Source organism: Sebastes umbrosus, chromosome 5, assembly GCF_015220745.1.
Source record: "Sebastes umbrosus isolate fSebUmb1 chromosome 5, fSebUmb1.pri, whole genome shotgun sequence".
Taxonomy (NCBI): Eukaryota; Metazoa; Chordata; class Actinopteri; order Perciformes; family Sebastidae; genus Sebastes; species Sebastes umbrosus.
In genome coordinates, this window is record NC_051273.1 from 11,401,716 (window position 1) to 11,428,355 (window position 26,640).

The 26,640-nt window shown below is 40.9% G+C and overlaps 1 protein-coding gene across 2 annotated transcripts in view; it reads left to right on the top strand.

The window, feature by feature from the left end:
• bcar3 (BCAR3 adaptor protein, NSP family member) overlaps window positions 1-26,640 on the top strand; it is a 79,269-nt gene that overhangs the window by 13,295 nt on the left and 39,334 nt on the right. The window contains exons 3-5 of one of the 2 annotated variants that reach the window (XM_037769495.1): window positions 3,294-3,408; window positions 23,169-23,358; window positions 23,988-24,236. In XM_037769495.1, the coding sequence (XP_037625423.1) occupies window positions 3,294-3,408; window positions 23,169-23,358; window positions 23,988-24,236 (554 nt within the window). Of the gene's footprint in view, window positions 1-3,293; window positions 3,409-13,646; window positions 13,843-23,168; window positions 23,359-23,987; window positions 24,237-26,640 lie in introns of those variants that run through there. The other variant, XM_037769496.1, reaches the window with a different exon arrangement.

Genomic DNA, 26,640 nt, shown 5'->3' on the forward strand with positions numbered 1-26,640 from the left:
TCTCTAGCTCTCCCCGTCAGCTCCGTTCTCTTAATACATCCATGGTCAGCTATATCGGAGCCGTTTGAATGCATTTAGCATAAATGTCAGCGGACCCTCGGCTGTTTTCCACTTTGTTGTTTTGGCTCACAGCGGCTGGCTGTGGTTTGTTTTGGTTGATGGATACGGAACGGATATGACGTCACGTTACTCAGACTACAACAATAAAAGCGGTAACTTCCTTCTACCTCTGCATAGACTCAAATGAAGCAAATATATTGATTCTGGCAATAAAAAAATCAATTTAAAAATCGTAAAAAATCGCGATACATAGGTGAATCGATTTTTTTTCCCACCTCCACTTTGCACTGAAAGGAACTCCTTTAGTTTAAATGAAAGTCTCTATAAGTTGTCTGAAATATATGCATGAAGCTGATTACTGGAGCTACTGGTGCTTCTCTTACTCTCAACCGTCTCTGTTCAGAGTATTGCAGTTATAGGGAGCAGACGGACTAAGAATCATACTCTAATTCCTGCTTGACCATCCTCCATGCATACTGAGGTCGGCTCAGCGTTGCTAACCTTTCTCTAAATTTTATAACAACAATATCCAGCTCATTGCCTCCTAGCCATCCAGGCTGCTCGTTAACACAACATAGCGGGAAAACCAACTCAGCCAACATCATCAACATTACTATCAGCTACATGCACGTCTCTGTCTCCTAACTCTTCAGTGTGGTATGAAATTATGAGCTACAAAATTTCTAATGCAAAATTGGAAATGGCTAGCCAATTTTGCATTTAATTCTTGTAACTCAATGCAATTATGACATTTCCCATTAGTAATCATCTCCAAAACAGCAACATAGTTTGCATAAATGGAGTACAACATCTTGTTTAATGGGCAAAAGATTCTGTTGCAGCCCCACTTAATGATTAAGGCTTCACTGATACTGCTGGTACAAGTGACCAAAAGTCTTTTTCTTTTTAAAAATATTTCATATGCATCTCTGTTCTGTTTGGTTAATGATAGTGTGAACAGAGAAAATCATATTAAATCAGTATGAAAATGACTTAAAAGAGCCTGTAAAGCTGCAGATCCAAGTTGACAAGCTTATTTGATTCATTTTAATATCAGAAATGTATTGCCCGCCACTGTCTGTACCGCACTGCCCGGCCTTTTCCCTCACAAGCATGCGCCTTCATCGTTGCAACAACATTCTCGAGGGCAAAACCAACATTCACAACTGCTATATCAACTCTCCAGAGGACTGGTATGAGAGTTCATATTGTTGTTCAGCTCTGCATGATGTGGAGAAGAAAGAAAAAAAGAAAACATGTCAACTTGCTGTTGGACACAGAGGGAGACGAGAACGACAGAGGGAGGGGGAGTTAGATAGATTGGGCTTGTGATATGCCAGCCATGTCTCACGCACACATACACACACACACACACACACACACACACACGCACACACACGCACACACACACACACACACACACACACACACACACACACACACACACACACACGCAGTCAGAATCATGGTGTGTGTGCGTGTGTGTGTGTGTGTTATCTGTGTTAACATCAGCAGAACTAATGTAGTGTCTTCTTCTTTAACCAACTAACATGTCATTACTGAGAGCTGTCCAGGCACGTTGATCGAATAACCGGCTGTGTGTGTTTGTGTGTGTGCGTGTGTGTGCGTGTGTGTGTTTGTGTGTGTGCGTGCGTGTGCATGCTGCCTGTACATCTCCAGTGTTTGTGGTTTTCAGACTTGTTTGCTTTATGTGTTTGCCTGACTTTGAATGTGTCTGTGTGCATGTGTGCATTTGGCTACTTTGGTATGCAGGTATGTGCGTGTGGTTGTGGATGTGTGTATAACTTCTAACTTTGTGTATGTGACTAAGAGTGACTGTAATTTGATTGTGCACTGTTTCTGTGTGAGTTTGCCATGTGTGTGCGTGTGTGCGTGTGTGTGTTTATATTCATAGGTTTGCCCACTGCATGTGTGTGTAGTCTAAATAGAGCTAGTGTTTGTGATGAACTAAGAGAATGGTCGTATTGTTGAGAAACCAAAACAACAAGGCCTTGGTTTGAGCTGGGAGCGTCTTGTGATGACACAGTGTGTGTCATTTACACGTGTGTGTGTGCGTGTGTGTGTGTGTGTTTTTTGTGTAGTTCCATTACTGTACAAGGTTGAGTTCTGGTTCAAAGACGTTGTGGCTCTCCCTCAAGGGCTATTTCAGGGGTCGTTTACGTTAATACCATAGTGAGGGTTGCAGTGAGGCAGGGTGTGTTTTTTGTGTGTGTGTGTGTGTTTAAGACGTTGCTGTAATGACAGGAGCAGGATGAGAGGAGGAGATGGCACACTTTTGGAAGATAGGAGGTCACCAGTGGTCTCGGCAATTTTTTTTTGCTCTGCAGGAGCCACCAGCCTGTCTAGACAATCTGTGTGTTTCTTATCTTCTACCAAGCCCAACAGTATCTTCACTCGTGAGGAAATCAAAGTCAGTTGTTAGTACTCATGTGCTGAATGTTATCCCATTAGTTTCTGGAGAGAGCACCTTATGAATCTTTTTCATGTTCATACTTGCCAACCTTGAGACCTTAAAAAAAGGGCGGATTTGCCAATAGATCCCTCTAATTGTTACACACTGATCCTTTACAAAGTACTAGAGGGATCTATTGGCGAGTAACGTTATCGTCTCCGACCAAAACTCTGGTGTCTCCCCTGTTCCCTCCGACCGCGGTCGGGAGGCTGAAGCAGGAAAAGCCAACACAAGGATCAGCACTGATTCATGGAGAGACCTTTGTCTGGTCAGCTAACATTACTGCCAAGCAGCTGAAATATAGAGTGATATTGTGTTTTAGCTGACGTGTGTCGCCTCACTTTTTTGATCGATGATCGTTCATGTCTATGTAGAGCTAGCGCGAGCAACAGGGCGCTGACTTTCCTGACTTAACGGCCACAGGTGTCGCTGTTAACAAGCAATTTCTGATTCTTACATAGAGCCCCTTTAATGTTTGCCATATGTTACTGTTAACAGGTACAGCTTCTGTGCTTTTGTATGGTGGGATTGGCTGGTGAGAGTTTAGTATCTAGGGGTGTGGTAGAGTGGTGGGATCAACCAGCGACACAGGTGGAACCTAAAACAATGAGCAGAAAGTGTCTGAAAGCTGCACACTGGGGTGTTGATTCTCAGTTCGATCGTTCAGTGCTAAACTATTTATCACATAACTTCACAGGCTATTATCTAGAGCACCATCACTTCATATTAACTTTATGTTTCTGTTTTTTATGTTTTCCAGGACCTGCTCCACCTCTCAGAGTATGACCTCTTGGAGCTCGGAGTCCACAATCACCTCCACCGCCTGCACCTTCTCACTTCCCTACGCCTCCTCCAGGAGCGGGAGAGGAGGAGAGGTACTCACATACAGACAGTCACACACACACACACACACACACACACACAGTTGACCAAGCATTATCTTTACTTATCTGTTCCATCAAGTTGTTGATTCTGGCTCCGTGTTTGAGTCTCCATCTCTCTGTCTCTCTCCCTGTGTACCCAGAGAGTAGACAGAAAGACAGAGACGGATAGCATTAGTGTCATGTAAAGACATGCTTATGCCTGAGGGGTCCTGTGGTGGGGAGGGGGTTGTCTGGTGGAGGACAATACTTTGTCGCACACACACACACGCACACACACACACACAAATGAGGACACTTCCAAAGCTGTCAGTAAATAAGGAGAAGAGTGCTGAGGCCTGCAGTCCTGCTGGGTTTAATCACCTCTTGAAGTGTGTGTATGCATGCATGGATGTGCGTGTAGGTCTGTGTGTGTGCGTCACTGCCTGCTTTGTTTGCCCAGTTTCCCATGCATTATACTGAGAAATCTAACTGTTGTCTTGGTGACTGTCTGAGTCGTGCACAAGTCCAGTTTATACTAAGTGGAGAAATGATTTTAGTGAATCTTCTGAAGCCAATATGTAGCATTTGACTTGTTGACCCCGGCTAGTGTTTTTACATTATATTAGATGTATACATATACTAGGAACAAATTAAAAGTGGTGTGTTTGCACAGGCAAAATATCCAGTTTGCAAACCAAAACAATGCATCACATTTGCTTCAAATTCCAGTGTGGACAGGTTCTCTTGCCTAATTAGACTTTTTGAAGTTGTTAAAGGAAGCAGGGACTATAAAGACAGTCTCCTCCTATTTCATAGTAAACACGCTGTTTGCTAGCCCATCTGGGATGGAGTGTCTTATAAAACAAAACAGACCTCAACCCGCGGTGATGATAAAAATGTTTCACTTACAGCGCCGTGTTCGACAGAAGTTAAGTTTTGTGCAAATAAAATTTTGTTGCTAGTCATTTCCTCCGTAGGACTATAAAAGTGTTAAGACGCAATAAAAATGGTGGGACTTTCTCAGAAATCAGATACGAAAAGTTCAGATGGTTAAAAGAAACAGTTTGAAGAATGGCTCCTATAAACACGCAACAGAAATGAAAAGCCTGTAGACTGTGAAATCAACACTATGGCATGTTTTACTATAGTGGTTGATTTACTAAAGAAACAGATCATGACCCACCTAAAATATAAACTAGTTCCACCAAGCTGCCAGGCTCCGCAACAACAGCACCACAATGAAGCAGCACGGACGTCAAGAGCATTCTGATGCGACATATTTTCAGTCAAACAATCCATAATTGTATGATATTTTTATTAAATGACCCGAAGGAAGTTATAATAAGAAATAATGTCCTTTGATTGGAAAATATATGAACATAATGTGCTTGAAGGGAAAATGTCATGGTCCACAGCATTACAGACTTAATATAAGCATTGACATTTCATCTAGCAAGTTTTTCTTCTTTTTAGATCATTTTCCATTAATAAAAAAATATATATATATTCTTGAAAATTTGAGTTTGTGACCCCAGAGTGCAGCTTTAGCTTGTCTCTGTACTAATGTCTCACTTTCCTTGTGTGGCTGGAGGGCCAATATCCAAGTGTCGGTGACCTTTAGAGGTAAAAAGAATTTCAAAATGCATACAGTTAGCATGTAGAAAGTGACATTTTTGTGAGTGACAGTACAGTAAGTGATGCCCACCAAAGACATAAAATACATGAGATGAGGACTTCACAGAAGAGCACACTTTTTCACATTCCTGAGATCTGTGTGTGACCGCTAGCGTAGCCCCGACCTGCAAGCTGAGGACCGTTGCTGAGGTGAAACAGCCTCTAGTTGAAATCACTCAGTCACCAACTACTGTGGTATTATCTGTCTGCCTGGCAGCCTGCCACCCCTATCATTACCACAAAGGCCAGATTTGTTCAGCTAATGGTATCCTTCACACACACACACATACCAAACACCACACGCACGCAGCATCCCCCAGAAATGCCAACTCAACATTTGACCCAGATCAGAGCATTCCAGTGAGAGCACCTTCAGGATAAAACACACGCATACTCACACACAGCGTCCAGGCACATATTAATTTCATCATATTACAGTTAGTTGGCTACAGTATGTGATTACGTGGCTAGAATCCGAATCTGTGTGTGTGTGTGTGTGTGTGTGTGTGTGTGTGTGTGTGCGTGTGTGTGCGTGTGTGCATGTGTGTGTGCATGTGTGTGTGTGTGTGTGTGTGTGTTTGTGCCAGGTACTTTCCTCGCTGGCAGGACTTAAAATGCAGCAGAGAAGTAGAGATGCTCTAATTAGAACAATTAGAGGGTAAAATGGGAGGCATAAGTAAAACACACATGTTCATATTTCACATATTTGAGGCATTTTAGTTACAGGTTACAGGTGTGTTTAGTTACAGTTGTTGCTGTGGTGCTGAGGCTGTTATGTGGATACTTATTATGTTTAAATGATTAACTCTAACCATAGCTGTATTCCTGTTTTTTTATATTTTATAATAACATAGGGCAATAATTGCAGGTTATTACCACTTTTATTAGCATTGATGCTAAGTTGCAGTTCGCTGCTTGATTAAAATGAAAATAGGGAATTTTGTAATTTCGCTCTTGAAGCACACATAGGCACAGATGAAATCAATAACAGTTTAATATCACCTGAGTATATTAACAGGTGATTCCTACCAGCACTGTCATTTTCAACTGCTAGATTTATTAGATCGCTGTAGTAATCTGAAAGCAGCAGTATGTGCTTTTCTCTTGCAACCTCTAATTTGGATCATGTGCTGTACTTTTTAATAGCCATGCGCAATAACATACACATCCAGCATCTAGTGGTTTTATTTAATGTAGCACCCGGTCCTGGAACAATAGACTGTATATGAAGATGGACGACATGACAGCTCCCCAAAAATGAAGACAAAACATCCGATCGCCCCCTGGTGGCTGGCTGCAATATAGGTCATAAATCCCGCCTCCTCATTGTTAGCGGATGGGATATGGACCAAACTAAAAAGTCAAAGTACACGTCAAATACATTTTTCCCAAAGACGGTTTCTGTCATTTTAGGTAGTTCTTATCACGCTGATGTATGTTCAAGTGTTTTTGTTAGTTATTTGATGCTATAAATAAGGGGGTGAGACATCATGATTGACAGCTGTGACTATAACTAACCATACAACAGACAACAACTAACCATAATATCTCTATAACTACATTTATGATAAAATTGACACATGTTCTATTACACAGACAGAAACCATCTTTGGGAAAAATGTATTTGACGTGTACTTTGACTTTTTAGTTTGGCCTATGTCCCATCCGCTAACAATGAGGAGGCAGGCTTTATGACCTATGCTGCAGCCAGCCACCAGGGGGCGATCCAGATGTTTTGGCTCCAAATGACATCAAAATCTCAAGATGGCAGCTCCCGTATCCGGATATTTTGGCTTCACTTTTGTACAGTGGGAGGAAGTGGAGATGCGTTGTCCATCTATATATATGATTCACAGAAATATTGTATTTAGCAACTAATTTTGAAGTGCACAGCTCCTCATGGATACTTCCATTTTTTGCATTCATTCATTCTGAATATTCATACAGTCGCTGACCTATACCAGGTGTTTTATCCAAGGGTGAGATTTGTTCTGTCCCTTCCTGAACTATATGAGCGGAGGAAGTGAGTAATGGGGATACCAGAACACACACACAGACAACACTGCTATGCCATGCTAAACATGGATTGACACAAGTTTTACATTGTTTGTGTAGAGAGAGAAGGACAACAGGTGTTCATGCAGACAGTTCGTTTGTTTGTTTGTTTGTTTCCCTGGTGGACAGTATGTTGCCATGGTGACAGAATACTTAACAGTGGTCAGCTGGGAGTTAAGTTAGTTTGTGGACCAAAGATAGAGCTTTCACACTGACGATTACACACATTCATAGCTGTGAACTGACTTGAACTGCCAGTGAGCTGTTGGGGGTTTCAGTGTTTATCTCTACAGAAGTTGCTAAAGGACGGCAGACGTTCATTCACTCATTTACCTGACTCCCAACACTCTTTTTTATTCTGCTCGCTGGTTTGTCAGCTGTTATAAAGGCTCACTAAAGTACTCTCTGGCCACCAGCACTAAGACTTATAACACCATGACCCATGATATGTAGTAAACTAGATGTAGTTTATGATGCCATAAAAAAAGTTAAAATCAGACTCACGTCTTCAGGTTTTGCAAGCTGTTACAGATGTGTTTTGTTGTTGTTGTCTGTAGTCTGTTTTTTCCAATACAGAGTACATTCTTCACAAGCTTTTTAGGCTGAACTTTGTGATAAATAGATGTTACCAGAACTAAATTTGTTCTGACATCTATATCAGTATCCAGGGAATGTAAAATAGCGCATTCAAAATGAATCAATAGCACAAAATACACTGTAGTTTACAACTTAAAGATTTAAGACATTGTGAACAAAGTAATGCTGCTGTGTAAAGCGAGGGCCAATATCTAATTACATCAAGTACAATCTCGCATTGCGTCTCGCGTCTCCCTTGAAAAATGACCTGCTGCAGCTCTGTGCGAATGGATTCTAATTCAAGTCACAGTGACAATATCCATAAAAGCAGAATTAAAGTTCACATCTAATTGAGTATGCAGAGATTTTTAAGTCCACAACCTTTATATATCAGATAATTTATGTTGCATCCTGCCAACGAGTACAGGCTGAACCAGGATAATCTCGTGTGAAGGTGATAAACTCGTCAATATGACCTAGAGTTAATACTAAGTGTACTATAAACATGTTCCTCAGTCTGTCTGCGTGTCACAGTAACACCAACTGTTATCTCTCGTATGTCAAAACAGGGAAGATCCAGTTCCCAGAATCTGGCTGATCCAAGATAGGAACATCCAAAAAACATAAAATACATGAGGACATTGTGAGGCTATTTTCTCTTTTGTCTTTCAAGTCTTGAGAAATTTAGCTAAAAAAGTGGCTAACAGACTTCAATCATTGACTCATTGCATTTTATCGTATCCTTTGATGGTTTTTAATTCTGTTAACATTATTTGTTTATTTGTTGATTCTACTGTTTGACCATTTTGGACGATCATCTTGTGGTGCTGTTGAACTGTAACACATTACAGAGGTGTTTCTGTAATTCAGGCAGCCCTCACTAATAGAAATTGGATTTAGCTAGCTGTACCTAATAAACTGGCAAATGAGTGAGCAGGCAATCAGAAACATAATATTAACTGACAAACTGAGGAAAAGTTCCACTAACGTAACAGTCATTAATGTAGTTTTTAATAGTGTTTCTGCTCCTCCAAAAAAAACAACTAAATGACAAAATAGATTCGCAGTCACTGCCTTCCAAAATGACCCATCTGATCTGGAGCAGCCAATAGAGGAACGTTGTACGTTTTGTATGTCAAACAACCCCCGTGAAGAGATTTTCCATTGCTATAGCAACATAACGCTACCTCCACCATTGCCTCTGAGAGACAATAGTCTCGTCTTACAGCCATTACAGGTCTTGTCAGATATTATATGTTGTTTTAGGCATTTAAACAAATGACCAATGCTCTCCTTTTTCTGGTGAGGAGGACCGTATACTGTATATAAGAGTGGACGTTGTCACTGTGACATCACCCATTGGTTTGTGGACTGCAGTTTTGAAGCCTCGAGTTCCGCATTTTGGTCGCCATCTTGTTTTTTTGCAACCAGAACTGACACGAGAGGGTGGAGCTAAGTACAATCGAACGCTGAATAAGACATTTTTAGGCAACCAAAATGTTATAATTAACTCTCATGAACTGATAATACACTGTGAAAGGGTTAAAGTTGTAAGACGAAAACACAGACAACTCCCAGACCGGACAACGCCGTGGTAGCGACCTGTCAATCACATGGTAACCACGCCCTAAAGCATACCCTACTTTATGGTCTATTTGACTCTAAATGGGACCATAATTTACTAAATGAACATCATGCTGTATTTGAAGAAGACTTGAAACTAACGATTGAGACCATAAACTCATGTTTACTATGTTTACTGAGGTAATAAATCAAGTGAGAAGTAGGGTCATTTTCTCATTGACTTCTGTACAATCGGACTTCTTTTTGCAACCAGAGGAGTCGCCCCCTGCTGGCTATTAGAAAGAATGCGAGTTTAAGGCACTTCAGCATTGGCTTCACTTTTCAGACCCGGAGGTTGCCCACTCGTGAGGACAGTCTCAAACTAGTACAATACTTCATAAATATATAAATGTGATCATGTACTGTATGTATAATATTGTACATTTTCCCTGATAAAGACATTAAATTAATTAAGGTACTTAAAAAGAACCATCCCAGTTTTAAAAGTACTTAAGAATCGCTCTAGGCTGCTGCATGTTGCAACCTTTACAGATTCATAATACGTAGAAGCTGTCATGAATCATGAGTGTTGCTCCTGGGAAATTTTGATAACTGACGTTCATTTAAACAAGAATCCTGTCGATCAACTGCCGATACTGGTTCTCCAGAAACTATGATTACATGAGTCAGAAAAATTTGTACATTTCATCCCATCCGAACAAACGGATTTGGGCCAATCCTATTTTATCGTTAGACCCTGAGGCTGAAACCAGAGGAATGAGGAGTGGCCGAAACATTGAATTGTTTACACTTCACACTTTTCTGATCAGAAACACGCACATGGAAACACGAGTATGTGTATATACAGATCTATAAGGGAAAAGAGGAGTGGAAAGAGAACAGAGGGGAGGAAAGAGGAGTGGATGGAATGAGGGGGAGAGAAGAGGATGAAATCGGGAAGACTGTTCCTTGCACAGTTTATATCTTCCTACTGAGGAGTTACAGGAATGAAAGAAAAAACAAATCTTTGCTAATACCACAAGTTAGAATAAACTTACTCATTCCAATTATGTGCAGGTGACATCTCCAGTAAACGGGAAAGCCAAACCCATCTATCTAATTGTTTGGGAGATACTGATGCCCTGAGGTGGAGTGGTGGTCAATGTTTGGAAATGAGTGACTCAGCGAGGCGTTGTGCCAACACGCTGCGCTGCCTGAGTGCCAATGTGTGCCGAAGCGGGGCTTGGCCTGGGGACTCGCATTGACAGGAAGTGAAGGAAATGGCTGTAATAATGTGGCATTCTCCAAAGTCATTTTTAAAAAAGTAAACATTTTCTGTAGACTTTTATGAAGTTGAAGATCAAACCTTGATGTTTTAGACTACATGTGCACTACAATTACATTTGTACACGGGATAAAACGTCTAAATATTCTGTGGTGAGTGGAGGAAATGCCACTGTGCATCACATCGGGCCATTCTTCTCTGCCTTTTCATGTATTATCACTTATACAGTATATCTAATGGCTAGGGCTGGATCCCAAAACAAAAAAACTGTAAGACAGAGGAATGAATGCACAATAAAAATCCTATACATTTTCATTCCATCTGAAGCTGCATCAGATTATGAGCATAACTAGAACAAATGTAGCCCACTGTGAGAACAATGTGCCTCGTCCAAACAGCATTCCAGTATGTAAAGCCACTTGAACTCAGATCATTTAAAAGTGAGGATGTGCCTGTGCTTGCTTTCATAAAAAGGTTTGTTATCCCACAAACAACTTGATAAGATTTTTCATGACAAGGACTCATATCAGTCAAGGATAATCGTTCTGCTCTGCCGCCCCCAACGACACCCCCTCCTAATCCCATTTTTGGGGAAGTTTAGGTGATTCATTATATGATTACAGGTATCCCTCCTTGACTCACCGTACACCTTCCTGGAAATACCACCCCTCATACACACAAAGATGCTAAGAATTTCTACAAGCCTGTGTGAAATAGTGCAAAGATTTACTCAGGAAAAAAAAATGAAATACAGCTTCAGCTGGATGTTTTTACTTCCTAACAGTCCCTCCGTCTCTACTGGAGACCAGGAGCAACTACTGAGCTTGGCTTTGACATTCAGGCTGTGTTCCCTGATCACAGTGTTGGTTATTGTGAAAAGGCCAAAAACATTAATTTAATGATTAGATCACCATTACCTAATGCCTCATGACCTTTTATATTGCATGGATTTAATTGGCCACATGTTTTGTGGTTTGTTGACTTTTAGATTTAGCAGTGACTCTGCCTTCTCTTTTGGTTCACGGCCCTCTTCTGTACGGTTTGTGGTGAAAAGGAAAAATGCTTAAATTTGAGCAGTACTGCCTTAAACGGTGGTTCCCAAGCTTTTTTTTTGCTTATAACCGTTCAATTGAAAAGTGATTTCCCATCTCAAAATGTTGTACTCCAATCATTTGAAGTTGTGGGAAGAGATTTATGCTGTATTTCACAAAAAAATTATAAAGGATCTAAAAAAATAAACATTATTTGTGTGGCAGAATTTAGTTTTTATTATTTCCTAACCCATCTTGCAAGATTCTTAATGAGCCCTTGTTGGTGTCCCATCCCCTATGATGGAAACCATTGGCATAAAACAATGAAATTTGATGCAAATTATTAGTTTTAACTAGGGCTGGGTATCGTTTAAAAATGATGATGCCAGTACCAATATCAGTACCCTTAAAATGATACAGATACCAATAGAGTACTTCATTTGATACCCATCATGTGAATGGAAGCGGTGTGTGTGTCCCACTGGCTATCTAATTCGCCACCGCACTGCACAGCGTTCATGCAGCGCTGATAACACCATACCATGACCCACGGTGGCAGGACCGCGTTGGCGTGGAAGCGTAACGCCCACCCTCCGATTCCACCCCATTTAGCTCTGTCAGAACCGTTGATAGTGCTGTTTGCACTGTTAGCACCAATACCCAGCTCTAGTTTTTTTTTCATAGTTTTGTTGATGTTTTTTGTTGGTTATGATGACATTTTACTTGCCAAGTAAACTACTGTGATCTTTGACAGTAAGGCAGGAAGAAGGAGCGGCCTGACATTTACACAGATTGCATAACCATATTACTCAGGGTAAACACTTAAACATTTATTTGGAACCGAAACCAAAAGTTGACCCACCTGAAATGACTGTACCTATTGTGCATTGTATTGCAAAACTGAATGGTCACTCAACTGCAGCAAGTCAAAGTTGAACTAGAAAGTCAATGCAATGCAAAATCTTTAACATTTAATACATGTTTGCTATTTTTCTTTTTAAATTGGTTTTGTTAATGTACTACTCGACTCTTCTGTTGTTGCCAAATTTCAGAAAATTAAGTGGGTGAATCCATCTAAAACTAAAAAGTGATAAATAAGGTTATAAAAATCTTCCTTTACCAAAATGAGGATAGTTTTGGCCCTCATTTGGCCCTTCTCAATCATAAAAAATGTAGTGTGAATAGCCAAAAGACTAACATGTTTTTGGCAGCATCTGTGTGTGCGTGTGTTTCAATGTGTGTGTGTGTGTGTCCAATGCGGGCCATCTGATCATCTCAGCTTTCATAGCGGCAGGATGGGCTCCTTGTATTGTCTGAGAGGAAACACACACACACATACATGCGCACACACATGCACGTGTCTGGGTGTTATCAAATGTAGACAATACAGAGGAACAGGAGGACAAAGACGGGAGAGAGTGTTGTCCTGAGGGCCAGTCAGCACACACACACACACACACACACACAACATGACCTCATACTTGATGTAATGACACAAGTAGAGCCCTTCTACTCGTTTCATCTGCTTACATGAAATGTGATCGCTTTTGCCCGCATTCCCTCCATATTTGAACGCTGTGTTATAAGAACACTCAGAGTAGATCTTAAACTGTGATGCTGATTTATGTTTCAGCCAACACCGAGTCAAGTAGTTAAACTTCACCAGTCTTGAGTACACCTCAAGTTGCTCAAACTTGCAAAGATCACTTTTTTTCCCCCCTTTTCATCCCCTCTCTGCAAATAGCAACATTAGGTCACATCTTAAATCTTCTGTAAGCACCGGACCAGTTGGTGGTGTTGGTGTAAGAGGTCCCAAACAAAAAGACTTGGAGCATGAAATATGAGGCTGTGCAGGGAACACAGAGGAGGAGGAGGAGGAGGAGGAGGTGGAAGTGGAGGAGAGGAGGGCAGAGGGAGTTTTGTTCAGGAGTTTGGGGGTAGGGGGGGCAAGAGACAACTCAGCTAAAAAAGAAAGAAAGAAAACTCCTCCCAAACACAGTAGAGCAAGAGGAGGGGCTGAGTGCTCGCAAATCACTCCCCAGAGAGAGAGAAAGAGGAGGGCAGGGCTTCTGATTGTGCAGCGCTACTTGTTGTTGCCTGTCTGAAGGAGCGCGAGTGTATCGTCTTCCAGCCGGTCAGCTAGTCAGCAACAACTCAAGTCATTCAAACAAACTGTGAAATGGAATAATTTTGATAGAAGAATATTAAACTAGAAGATAAATAAGAGCAAAAGTCAGGAAAAGGAGAAGAGGTGACTGACAGGTAAGGAATGAAAATCTGTGATTATTCCAGTGTGTATCCGTATACAGTAGGTGTGTGTAGGAATGTGTGTTGGTGAGACAGTTCAATCCTGAAGGTCATCTACTCCTCTGGATCATTCGTCTGTTTCTCTGACTTTTCATCATCTACAACTACAAGTTAAAAATAGAAGATGCTATTTTTTTCTCTTTCTGTGGCTGCTGTATATTTCACCACACTCCCACGCCTGCCTGCTCCTCGTCTCTCTCAGCTGTCCCTCTCTCCATCCTCTGTTGGTCGGGGTGTTTACAGCTTGCAAGTGAGTTAGATTTGCTCAGGGACTTTTTGAGCAATAAGTTGCCTTCCCAAGGCGCTGGGTGTAACCGTGGTTGCTGCTGGGGATCGGTGGCGCTAACTGTGCAGCAGGAAATAATTACATGAAATATGACAGTTAAGATCAAGATCTTTCATTAAGGTTTTTTCTTGTTGACTTGTTTGTGAGTGAGCTTGAGATTGCTCGTTTAAAGTTTAGGTTGAGGTCACAGCTTTAATTTCATTTTTCTCAGCCAAACAACATCGTTATGATAAATTATAAGTTTTGATACCACTGCAATGTCAACAATATTTATAATATTTCACATTTAGGAACCTAAAACAAAACCGTTAATTTGAGACTCTCTTATCAAACAGCTCTTGCTCAGAAACATTTTGACAGGTTGAATGCTCAGATTGAAGCTCTGACCTTTCAGTCATGAGAACACGTCTTTAAACAGCGAGCCACCCACGAGATGATGACAGAGGCAGACATATGTGTGCATCTGTGTTTGTGTGTGTGTAGTGATGATGTTTTGTGCAGATAAACATACATGCAGCAGGTTGTTTCCAGACATTAGTCAGCTTGGTGTCTGAACCCTGTTGAATCGAGAACAATGAGATTCAACCTTTAATTATTGCTGAAACATGTCAGATTCACAGAGCTCAGCTTTTAACTTTGTGATGGTTGTGTACTTGCAGTGGCAGCTTTGTGTGTGTTGTGTGGTGTTGTGTTACTTGCCCCAGTGGGATGAGGTGGTTGGTATTCCAGCCTGCCGTCAACACTATGTGACTTGTAGTCTTCACAAAGACTGACTGACTGACTGACTGACTGACTGACTGACTGACTGACTGCAGAGGTTGAAAGTAAACACATAAATGTATTTTTCAAGGTCTTTACCTGAGTATAGTTTTGGGATACTGGTATTTAACTTTAGCAGTACCACTTTGTGCTTTAAACTCTACTACATTTCAGAAGAGAATATATTACTTCTCATATTTACTTTGTAAAATAAGAATCAGATTAAAGCATCCAGCAGTATACTGAATAAAGTAGTCAGGCTTTTGTCGCACCAGCTGCAACATCAATAAAGTAGAAATATGAAATTAGTATTAGTACCATTAGTATTTACTTTTTGAACTTAAAGCTGAAATCTGCAACTTGTTTTTGTTAAAGAAATGTGCTCATTTTTAGAGCTGCAACGATGAATCGATTAACTATTAAATGAATTGCCAACTATTTTGGTAATTAATTAATCGGTTTGAGTCATTGTTTTTAATGAAAAGTAAGAATTCTCTGATTCCAGCATCTTAAATGTGAATATTTTCTGGTTTCTTTACTCCTCTATGACAATAAACTGAATATCTATGAGTTGTGGACAAAACAAGACATTTGAGGACGTCATCTTGGGCTTTTTGGAAACACTGATCGACATTTTGCACCATTTTATAGACCAAACAACTAATCAACAAATACAATAATCGTTAGTTGTAGCCCTAGCTCATTGCTATCTGTACGCTAGAGCCAAGAGACGGTATCATAGCTTAACATGAAGACTGGAAACATGTGTAAACAGCTAGCCTGGCTCTGTTCAAAGATAAATTCAAATCTACCTAGCAGCACCTCTAAAGCTCACGAATCAACATGGTATATCCTGTTTGTTTATTCCATACAAAAACCAAAATGTTAACATGACAATTACTGGTTCCTTGGGACTTATGTGCTGGAACGTTTTCTTATAGTCTTGTTTTCAGCTAACCATCTGCTGGTCCTCGCTTCATATTTAGCATACAGACAAAAGAGTGGTGTTGCTCCTCTTATCTAACTCTCTTCAAGAAAGCAAATAAGCATTTATCCCAAAAGGTTTTCTTTTTATGGTATTGTATTTATTTGTATCTGCATGATGGAGGGTTGTTAAACTGACACACTTAACCATAATTGGACTCGTTTTCTCGCGAGTAACATAAAACACAAGTTAGTCATCACGTTCCAGTTTAGCACATCATTTTAAAAGTTCAATAATTAATCGTAGCTAGAATGTTGTTACACACAAAAGGTTATAGCTGAGATGACACCACAAGCACAACTCTGGATGCGCTGCCATCTGTGATGTAGTTTCAAGTACATCCTAAAGATGTAAGATGTTCGGGAGGTTTGAATGCTGGACTTTAACTTCTAGTGGATGACTTTAACATGGTACTGTTGCTGTTTTAACTTAATAAAGGAACTAAATACTTCCTCCACTACTGAGTGACTCAGCTGACTGCTTCTATGCCTGACTGACTGACTGACTGGCTCACAGTGTGGTGATCAGTGACTGTACATAGACAACACAGTTTGTCTCACACTGTCCATCTCTTTCACTGTAGACATATGAAATGAGCACACACACTGAGGGTAGGTGGTGGTGTGTGCGTGAGAGAGAGAAAGAGAGAGATTTAGAAGTATTAAATGGCAGCTACTGCTGTGGGATTTAATAAAAGCCTCATTAATATGTCGCACACACACACACTGGTGGGCCCACGCACTGAAGAGCGCAGTAGGACACCTCTCTCTCTCTTTCTAACAAAGGCTGGCTCTAAACAGCGGTCATGTGACAGTTGTTCCCATTGTTCACTTCTGGCCAGGGGTGGTTTTGCTAATGCACTGGTGTGTGTGTGTGAGTGTGTGTGTGTGAGAGAATGTGTGTGTGTGTGTGCGTGCCATAGCAGGAAGACACTCTAAGTCCGCTAGAGGAAACCCCTTATTCCCAAACAAGTTGATGTTTGTGTTGTCCTCCCTATTGTGTGCACATTTAATAACAGAACAGTAATGCAACATGTGACAGTTTTAACTCCATTTCATTTGTAAATCATATTATTGTGTAGAGTGCATTTTGTATTATGTAAACCAGAGGAGTTTTAAGATTCCTCCATAGTCCATGGTGCTAGTGAATTAAATGGGAACCAGTGGTGGTCCCCAGACTCCCAGTTTTCAAAACCACTACTTCAGTGGATTAACAACAAAGCTCTCCGACTCCTAAACTGGTGACTGAGACAGTCTAACATCAAAACATGAAATTACATTAAACTAAATTTATTAGGAAAGTTGTGTCCTTCAACCCTGTGAGACAGAATTATAGAAATAATTATGGTGATAGTGAAAAGGAGGAAGGGAAGCAAGAGAGATATTTGTTTTAATGAGCTGCCTGCCGTCTAAATGTTTATACTGACGTTTCCTCTTCCTGTTAAATCTGCACTCGTTTCCCACCCAAGGCCTTGTGTGTGTGTTTGTGTGTGAGTGTGTGCTGGTGTTCCCAACCCAAGGCCTTCACTAGTGTTAATGATAAAGTTAACCTCACTTCAGAATATTTTGTCTTTTGTACCATGGTCAAGGAAAATACTTCTGATTGGTTGCCAGGTGTCCATTCAAATGTTAGGGAGGAGGATTTTCCCACTGTGAATTCCCATTTCATTGTTTTCTTTTAATGATATCCTCAATGAAGCCTGGTTTCATACCTCTAAAATCACTGTCCACTTGAGGGCATTAAATATATCTTCTGATATTAGCTCATTACAGATGTATCGGTATCGCCATCTATGCACGTATATGTTGATAAATGACAACAAATTGAAAATCCTGTATCGGTTTGGCTATAGTCGGCATTTCCAATTAGAGCTTTGTAAACAGGATTAAGAATTGAAGACGTCCTTTTAATGTGCTAGAGCTGTAAAAACTCTGACAGAAATATGGCCACAAAAATGGCAACACTTGCTGATGAGATTGATGCAGCTACAGTATACAGGTTTTTGTAGATTTACACAAATTCAACAAAGAAAAACAACTCCAAAATCTGCATAATTCTTTGATCAACATGACAAATGTTAAGTTAACTGTTCCTAACAGACGCTACCTTTGGCGCAACGTCAGTTACTACTCACCTCATTATCAGGTTATCCTATGTCCCACAACATAGAAAAATGTTATGTGCATCAGTAGTTCATGTTTGTTTCTGAGCACTTTGTGTCTCTGTTTCCATCAGTTTGGATCTAAATATATGATACCCATGAGCCTCAGCCGCTGGTACTATGGAGAAGAAGTCTGCAGCTTGCTGAATGTATTGTTAGGTGAAATTTTAAAGGACCAGTGTGTAACATTTAAGGGGATCTATTGTCAGAAATGGAATATAATATTTATACGTATGTTTTCTTTAGTGTATAATCACCTGAAACTAAGAATCGTGTTTTCATTACCGTAGAATGAGCCCTTCATATCTACAGAGGAAGCAGGTCCTCTTCACGTAGTCTGCCATGTTGCACTGCCATGTTTCTACAGTAGCCAAGAAACGGCTTGGGACAGAGTCGATAACGTTACTCGCTCCTGTCAGCGTCGCTCTCTCTCTTGCTTCACCACTCCCACGTACACACACACACTCTATGCACTGGCTCTGCTCTGAATGACCTATGCTACTCTTACAACAACTGGCTCTACAGAGGGCCAATCACGTTTTCGCGGCGGCCAACGTAGCTCTCCAACACGCTAGGTCCACGGGAAAAGCTTCAGTTGGTTAAAATCTCAACCTCACTGCTACATACCACCAGATCCTACACACTGGACCTTTAAACTTCAGCTCACCATTACATTTTTGGATATTTTCCTGTTTTATGTTCACAAGCTTGTACCTTTTGACGTTTTAAGAGAATTTCATGCCCATCCAAATCTTGAAAGGGCCCCAACTATAAGACATCTAACATGATCTATGCAGGAAATGAAGCGTGACTTTTTCTTCCATCGTAAGCTTTGATGCCAAAATAACTCCGTTCACATCGTAACTCTTTATCATTACCTCTCAAACATAGTTCCAGTCAACAGTTCAACTGCTATCCTAAATCATTACGGAAGGTAGGTTGCATTAAACTGTATGTAACCATAGCAACAATACTCATGCTTCACGCCAGGTTAACTCACTGTAGAAACCAACCTAGACATGGTTAAACTCACTACAAACTAACTTTTATTCCTTGGTAAATGGTAGAATTTAATGGACTTGGTGAAGGAAATGCCAGCGCTCCCTCTTTCTCTTTGTGTGCGTGTGTGTGTGTGTGATGCAGGCCGCTGTGGCTGCTGGCTGAACAGCTGAACAGCTGTAGGGAGGAGAGGATGATGCAGAGAGATTGAAAGAAAGAGCAAAGTCTATTATTACGAGAGGCGGAAGGACAAAGGACAGAAAGAAGGTGGCGAAGTGAGGAAGCAAAAGAAGAGCTGACATCATGATGGACAGACAGAAGGAGGGAGTGGATGTCTGTTTGGAGGAGGGGGGTGGGAAGGGAAAGATGGATGAGTATAGGGATGGAGTCAAAAGACGAGAGAGTGATTTAAATGAGGCAGAAAAGTGAAATAAATAGTGTGGAAGGAGTAGATGGGTGTGAGAAGAGAGGTTAAAAGGAGAGTGAGTGAGATTTTCACACCTTCACTAGACGTGAAAACGACTTCCTCTAGCTCTTAGCATGAATAATTTATTTATAAGATTAATCGACAAAGTATTCATGTGCGTAAGTGCTTGTGTGTCGAGACAGTTCTTTCTCCTCTGCAGGGGAGGGTGTGTGTCTGGCAGATGGTCAGGGCCACACACACACATTAACACACACACACACACAGAGAGCTGACCATCCCTGAGGGTCTTATAATAGGTCCTCCTCCTGTAGTCGTTCTGCCCCTCAGAGGAATCCACACTCTGACCCAGCATGCCTTAGCAGGACTTTTACAGTGTGTTTATGTGTGCGAGTGTGTGTGAATAAACTTTACGCTGAAAGGTCTTGAGCTGGCCAGCTGTTCCTTTCCCTGAACCTCTATTTGCATTTATATTGACATTCATCATCACAAGCTGGTGATTCAGTGACCCTTAAAGTTGAGTTTGGTTCCCTTTTTATACTCCAGGTTTTCTGTATTCGCTAAGCTACAAAGCATATATTTCTCCTTGATGTTTTTATTAACTAAACAGAGCAGCGTACTGTACAAAACGCAGGCCTCCGTCGTTTCGACTGACCGAAGCAACAGATTAAATTCAAACATTACCGGCAGCTGCCGCTAATTAACTTACAGATTGTAAGCAACTTGCCAATGTAAAACTTTCCTCTTGATTGGTGAGTGTGCTCTCTGTGTCGGACAAAGATCTTTTGTAAGAGAAAGAAACAGCACTCAAATCACAAATGGTTTAACTAGCCCTACTGACGCTTAGAATTAGGCAACAAAAACACTTAGTTAGGTGTAGGAAAAAACAGCATAGTTGGGCTTAAATTTACAACAGTTGTACAGTGAAAACGTGACTTGATGTTGCGAACAGGGGACACGAACGAACAGCTGATTGTAAAGTGAAAGGGAAACGTAACGCACAGGACATGAACAGCGTTCTCCTGGATGAAAGCCTTGTGTTTGTTGGACCATCCACTTTCCCTTCCACCTGCCCTGTGTGTCTCTTTCGCTCTATAAACTACGTCACCACAGCACTTTCCCTGTGTGTTTACTGTTGCCGCGGATGGGTTTACATTGTAGTTAATGAAAATCCCGGTGCATCACATACTGCTGCTTAAGGGTGCCAAATCGAAGGCCAATTTGACGCCCTGGAAATGAGAACGGGCTGGGTGGGTGATACCATTTACAGATGTTTCCCACTACTTTGGCCTTACTTGATCCACTCTATCAGACTGCTTTGAGATATATTTCAAACTCAGGCTACAGGACTCATCATTGCACATTGTACAGTCTGGTCAGATGGGCTTCACTTGCTATGCACAGAATGCAGCATTGGTATATTTTAATGTACAAGGCCATTCTAGGTACCCATGTACATATGCGCTAAGTTTGTACTTGTACAGAATACCTACAACCTTAGGTCCAATAATTGGCTAGGCTTTAAAGGGTGCCACCTATGCGGACTGAGACTGGAAAAAGGAGTCTATTTTATCATAGCCCTTGGTCTTGGAATGATCTGCAGGCTAGACTCAATATAGAGTCCCTGATCTTGCAGATTTAAACATATGTATCATACACTTTCTGTCTTCTGTTGATGCATGGACTTTAGTTTTTAATCTGTAACTTTTCTGCACAGAATTACAGTTAAATCAGTTCAGCTCGGTCAGTGAAATCAAATTATTTTTAACCAGGAGTCATGTTGATCGCCTTGGTTCGAAACCGAATCTCTCCGTCAGGATTGAACTGCATCTGACTACTACAGGGCCGAGCCCTGCAGCTTCCTCCGCAGCCTACTTTCTCTGATCGTAATCAGGTTGTCCAAATAGAGACACAATAACAAACAGCAGCATAGTTGTTCAGGTCAGATCCTCAGGTTTGATGAGATTAGAAATAGGGAGGGTTTGTGGAATCTCGTACCATCCAGCCTACCAACGTGTCTGTCAGCTGATGATATTTTAGTTTGTACAGTATGACTAACTGCTGCATGGTGAGTGACTCAGAGCAGATGATAGCGTGCTGTCCAGTCATTATCACAGGGCAGGGGAATTTATCAAGAACTTGTCCAGAGTTATCACTGCCAACCTATCTGTCCTGCTCATCTCTATGTACAGGAATTACATCTGCATGTCTGTATGACCAGATCTACCCCATGAGTAAAAAAAAAAAAGTTGTGTTGCTTTTTCTTAAGGCTTTTTGGAGCAGAAGTTGGTCTTAAGTGCCTTGCTGGAATATAAAGAATTTTAAGCATTCCCAAATGGTATGATATTCAGAGTTCGTTGATAAAAACACCACCTGAAACTGAAGCAGAGGGTCACACCTCTGTTCTCTTCTCACGTCCACCAATAGGAAGCTGAAGTCTGGTGATAGTCTTATTGGCTTTGAGCCCAGCACCACGTAAAAACTGGCAGGGGAAAACTCTTAAAACGACAATTACTGGACGGTCCAGTACATTTGTTAACCCCAGTCTTTATTTCAGTCGTTGTGATGGCGTGGGAGGTTGACATGTCGCCCTTCTTGTACAGTATAATACTGCTCTCATAAAGAGTTATCGTTACACATTTTCTTAATATTTTCCAAGAGTTTATTGAGGAACTATCTGTGGTCCTGCTTTCAAAACCTCTCACTGCAATATTTTAATATATATAATTGTTTTTTTATATAGTGCATACCAGAGGAGTGTTTCTACTAAGCAAGATTGTTTCTATTTACATTTTTCAAAAACATAGAATAGCAGGTTTTGCGTATGGAATACAAAATTATTTTGTAAAATCAGTGCAAATAGATTTGGGAATAGGTTTCAAAATGATGTTTTAAACCAACATAATTGCATCTGAATGCAATTTGACATCACTCACTTTTGGCAGTATTGTCCTCCTTAGCTGAACCAGATTTTCCAAGTGAAAAAGAAAATCTAGGACAAAAAGTGACGGGCAATGTCTCCTCATATGTTCTAAACCGGTTTGTGGGGTTAACCTTAAATGAAACTGAGATCTTTATTTGATCACAGAATGTATTTTTGAAGGATTTTATTCAATTTAAACTATGCATACACTATATTGGCAGTTTTTTCTTTTTGAGTGTGTGTTTGCATACAGGCACAGTTACACTCACATTACTTAGCTGAAACTACTGATATAATGTTATGTAATCAGAAGCTTTATTTCCCTCTAGGCGGTATGTTTGTGTGTATGCATGATGATGTGAAAGGGTATGTGAGCCATGTGAGTGTATTGGTGGTGGTGGGGGCACCTGTTGTACTGGATCATGTATCATAATACTTCATCTCAGTGAGCACGTCTGTTTCAGATCATATGTCCTTACAGAAATGTATTACACCATATGTACCATGTTACATAATGGTGTTCCCCTGGTTATTCTACAATAAGTAGGTTATAGCACACCCTGTGAGGTTAATTCACTTATTTTTCTTTATGTATTTATCAAAAAGTTATTCAAAATCTCATTCGTACAGTAATTTGTTGGTGGAAAGACGGAGATCAAATCATGAAATCCAAAGTTTTAACGTGCCGGTAAGAGAAGTCCTCTCTGTCTGACTTGGTATTTCTATGTGTGTTTCTCTTTCCAGAGTTGAGGATGATGGCAGAGGGGCGTTTTGCCAGCCTGCCCAGGTCCCTTCATGCACACCACGCCCTGGGAGGAAGTACTGCACACCCTGGAATCCCCTCCACCTCCCTCGGTGTCCCCAGCGGTGTCTCCTCCAGGGGGCTCCAGGCCTCCCTCGCCTCCTCGATGGACCTCCTCAGCTCCAGACCTGGGTGAGTTGGGTGACCAACAGTGGCTCACATCACAATAAAAACTGAATCTTGGCAGAATCCAGGGTCTGACTGAAATAACAAGTTAAACAAGCCTATAGTCTTTTCTCTTCAGGTTTTAAGAAATTAAAGATAGTGATTTAACCAAATACAAGTAGGTTTTGTTTCTTCCCACTAAACGGGAAGTTTTTCCTGGCCTCAGCGCACTTTGTGGATCTTGTTGGGTCTCTAAACTATGTTGTACGGTCTAAGACCAGCTCTATATATAGAGCGTCTCGAGATAACTTCTGTTATGATTTGACGCTATATCAAAATAAATTGAATTGAATTGAATTGAATTGAATTTTGTTGGATTAATTAGCAGATGATGACAAAACAATTTGGTTCCCAATAAAAACACACCGTCTTCAAACCCACAAACCATAATTTAAACTCCATAGGAAATGTAATGTATTGACTTGTTCAAAGTGTGGAAAGGAACTTTTTTCTTTCCTTTTTAAAGGTACTTGAGAGAAGTTTTAAGAGGATAAAATCCCATCTGAAGGGGGATTTTTCTCAAAGTATAGAGTCTTCACAAAGGTTTAATGTGTTTTAACTTACTTCAATACTTTCTCTCCCCCTCCCTCCCCCAGTCTAGGGCAGGTCAGCGGCCTATCAGAGCTGCCCGCGTCTTCCTACCAGCCAATCTCCATTCACGGAACTCTTCCTCGACGCAAGAGAGGTGGGGCCAACCTCACCCATGGAAACTACACCTGGGACCCCAGAGCCAATCACACGCAGAAGATACCTTTCGGGAAGACATCAGTGGCTCCTGGACACGCCCATCAACCCATGACCTCTCCGTTGGTCCAAAATATCATTGACGACTTTCATGGCTACAGGTAAACACATGTACAAACACATATAAATATGCTAATGTAGGTCATACAAGCTCTCTGTCGATGAACCAAACTGCATCATATTTACAATTTATGTCTGTGATTTTGTCTTTCATAGCATTCATGACAACTGATAGTGTTTCTATCACAGAGCAGTTATTTTATCTCTGTTGCTTTACCTTTAATTATAGACTGTGAAGGGGAAAACTCCACCAAAATGCATCCTTTCAAATTCAAATACTCAGCTTCAGTAGGCTTGAAAGGTGGCTCTGAAAAGATTTTATAGCTTGCTTCATGATGGAGAACAGCAGCTAAGGTCAGTTTGGGTTTACAGCAAATGACACAGAGTCACAGCAAATAGTAAAAAAAAAAAAAACATGAAAATGGGATGTAGTGGTAGTCAAATAAAGTGAGGTCAATTTAGCGCCAAATCGTAACAGAAGTTATCTCATGACACTTTCCATATCGAGTAGGTCTAGACCATACTCTTTAATTTACAGAGACCAAACTTTCCCCCATGAGCAAGCATTTGGGTGGCGGCGGCGGCGGCAAGTAAAAACTCCCCTTAAACGGGAAGAAAGCTCGAACAGAACCAGGCTCTAGGTGGGCGGCCATCTGCCTAGCCTCGAAGCGTATACCACATAATTGCAATGCTGGTTCGATTCCAGCCAGGGACCTTTCTTACATGTCATCTGCTGTCTTTCCCCATATTTTATGTCTGTCTCCACTATCTCTGTAAAACATTTTGAAGAAAATACATAGGAACTTCTCAAACGTATCCCGTAGCACGATCCACTTCTCCACTGTTTGAGAAGTCTTTTTGATATGTTCTGACAAGGTTGTTGTTGTTGTTGCTCTACAGGCTGTTCTCATACAGTGTTCGTAGCTACAGTATACCTACGAAAAGTAATGCACTGTAATTCATATGTATCCCACAAAATCAATTTGTATGTAATATACGTAATTGTGAACCGGGAAGTATAAAGAGCGACAAACACCGTGTAAGGAGTAGGTCAAAAGACACCAAACTTTTGCCCAGGAGACTGGTGTTCATGTCCAGTGTGAAACTAGAAGTCAGCATTGATTTATTTGTCATGTAACTTCTGTAATTAATCCCACTTCCGCAGTTATTTTAACCCAAACCCGAACGTTTTGTTGCCTAAACTTAACCAAGTTGTTTCCTGTGTAGATTGAAGTTTATTTTGAAAAGACTGTATGCATGTAACAAGCGTTAATTGACATCTGCTGCTGGACATTCGTAGGAAAACGCACTAAAAATAAGGAATAACTTTTCGTAAGATATCATACGAACCGTTGTACGAGGATACACTGTGCCGTACCTGCTGTGAATCCATGCTGCCGTCTTTTGTGAAGGAGCAAGCTACAAACTTTTCAGAACCACTTTTCAAGCCTATAGGTAGTGAATATTAATACTCAAAAGATGTATTTTCGGTGTAGTATTTCTTTAAAGAAATGCTTTGCAAGTTTCGGCATTATTTTAGCACTTTCCATCACGCGAGACTATCCATGCTCTGGAGGAAAAACGTACTTTATTCGAACTGTCCCTCTTCAAAGCGAGGACTCAGAAAGAGAGTCTGGGGTTGGATGGAGAAAGGCGAGTCCGTAAAGAGCCCTGAAGGGGTGTAGCAGTTAGCTCAACTTCAGAGGGAACTCAAACACCTCATCCCTCATCATGTCCTCCCATCTTTCTATCTTTAGTGTAGAGTTACAGCAGACAGTATCTGATGAAGCCAGCTTTGTGTGTGTCTGTGGGTGCGTGCGCGTAGCCCCCAGCAGTTGGGTTACCTTTGTAGGTCAGGGTGTGGCAACACAGATCACAGATTACTGTGAGCTCTTTGTCTACTCTCTTCTATCTTTCTGCCTCCACGCTGGATACATTTCATACACTGCTGACATACAGCAGAACAATTTGTCCAGGTCAAATTCAACCCCGCGCAGGTGGCTAAATAATGAACAGCATCATTCTCTCACTCCGGGTCATTTTTCATTAAGTTAGTGCAATTTTATGGGCATTGTGTCCTTCTACTTCTTACTTTTGAAATGTCAAAAAAAATAAGATGAGTCAAGTGTTTCTAACCCTTACTTCCTGTTCCTAAATGACATAAAAAAATGCATCACAAAAGAAAAAGACATCTTTCAGGGGCTGAGTGATTTTGGCCGGTGGGCGTTGTTCTATATAATCAGCTAATGTTGGCCTTGCTTGAAGCAGTATGATGATCAAAGAACAGCACTTGGTAGTAATTGAATTAACCTACTAATGGCCTCAAAACTACAAAGGAGACCCTTATATGTGAGTGACAGCAGGTATGAGAGATAAATCTCACTGTGTCCATATAGTTATTTGATTTCTCACTTACTGAAAATCAACTCCTTGGCTCTAAGTGAA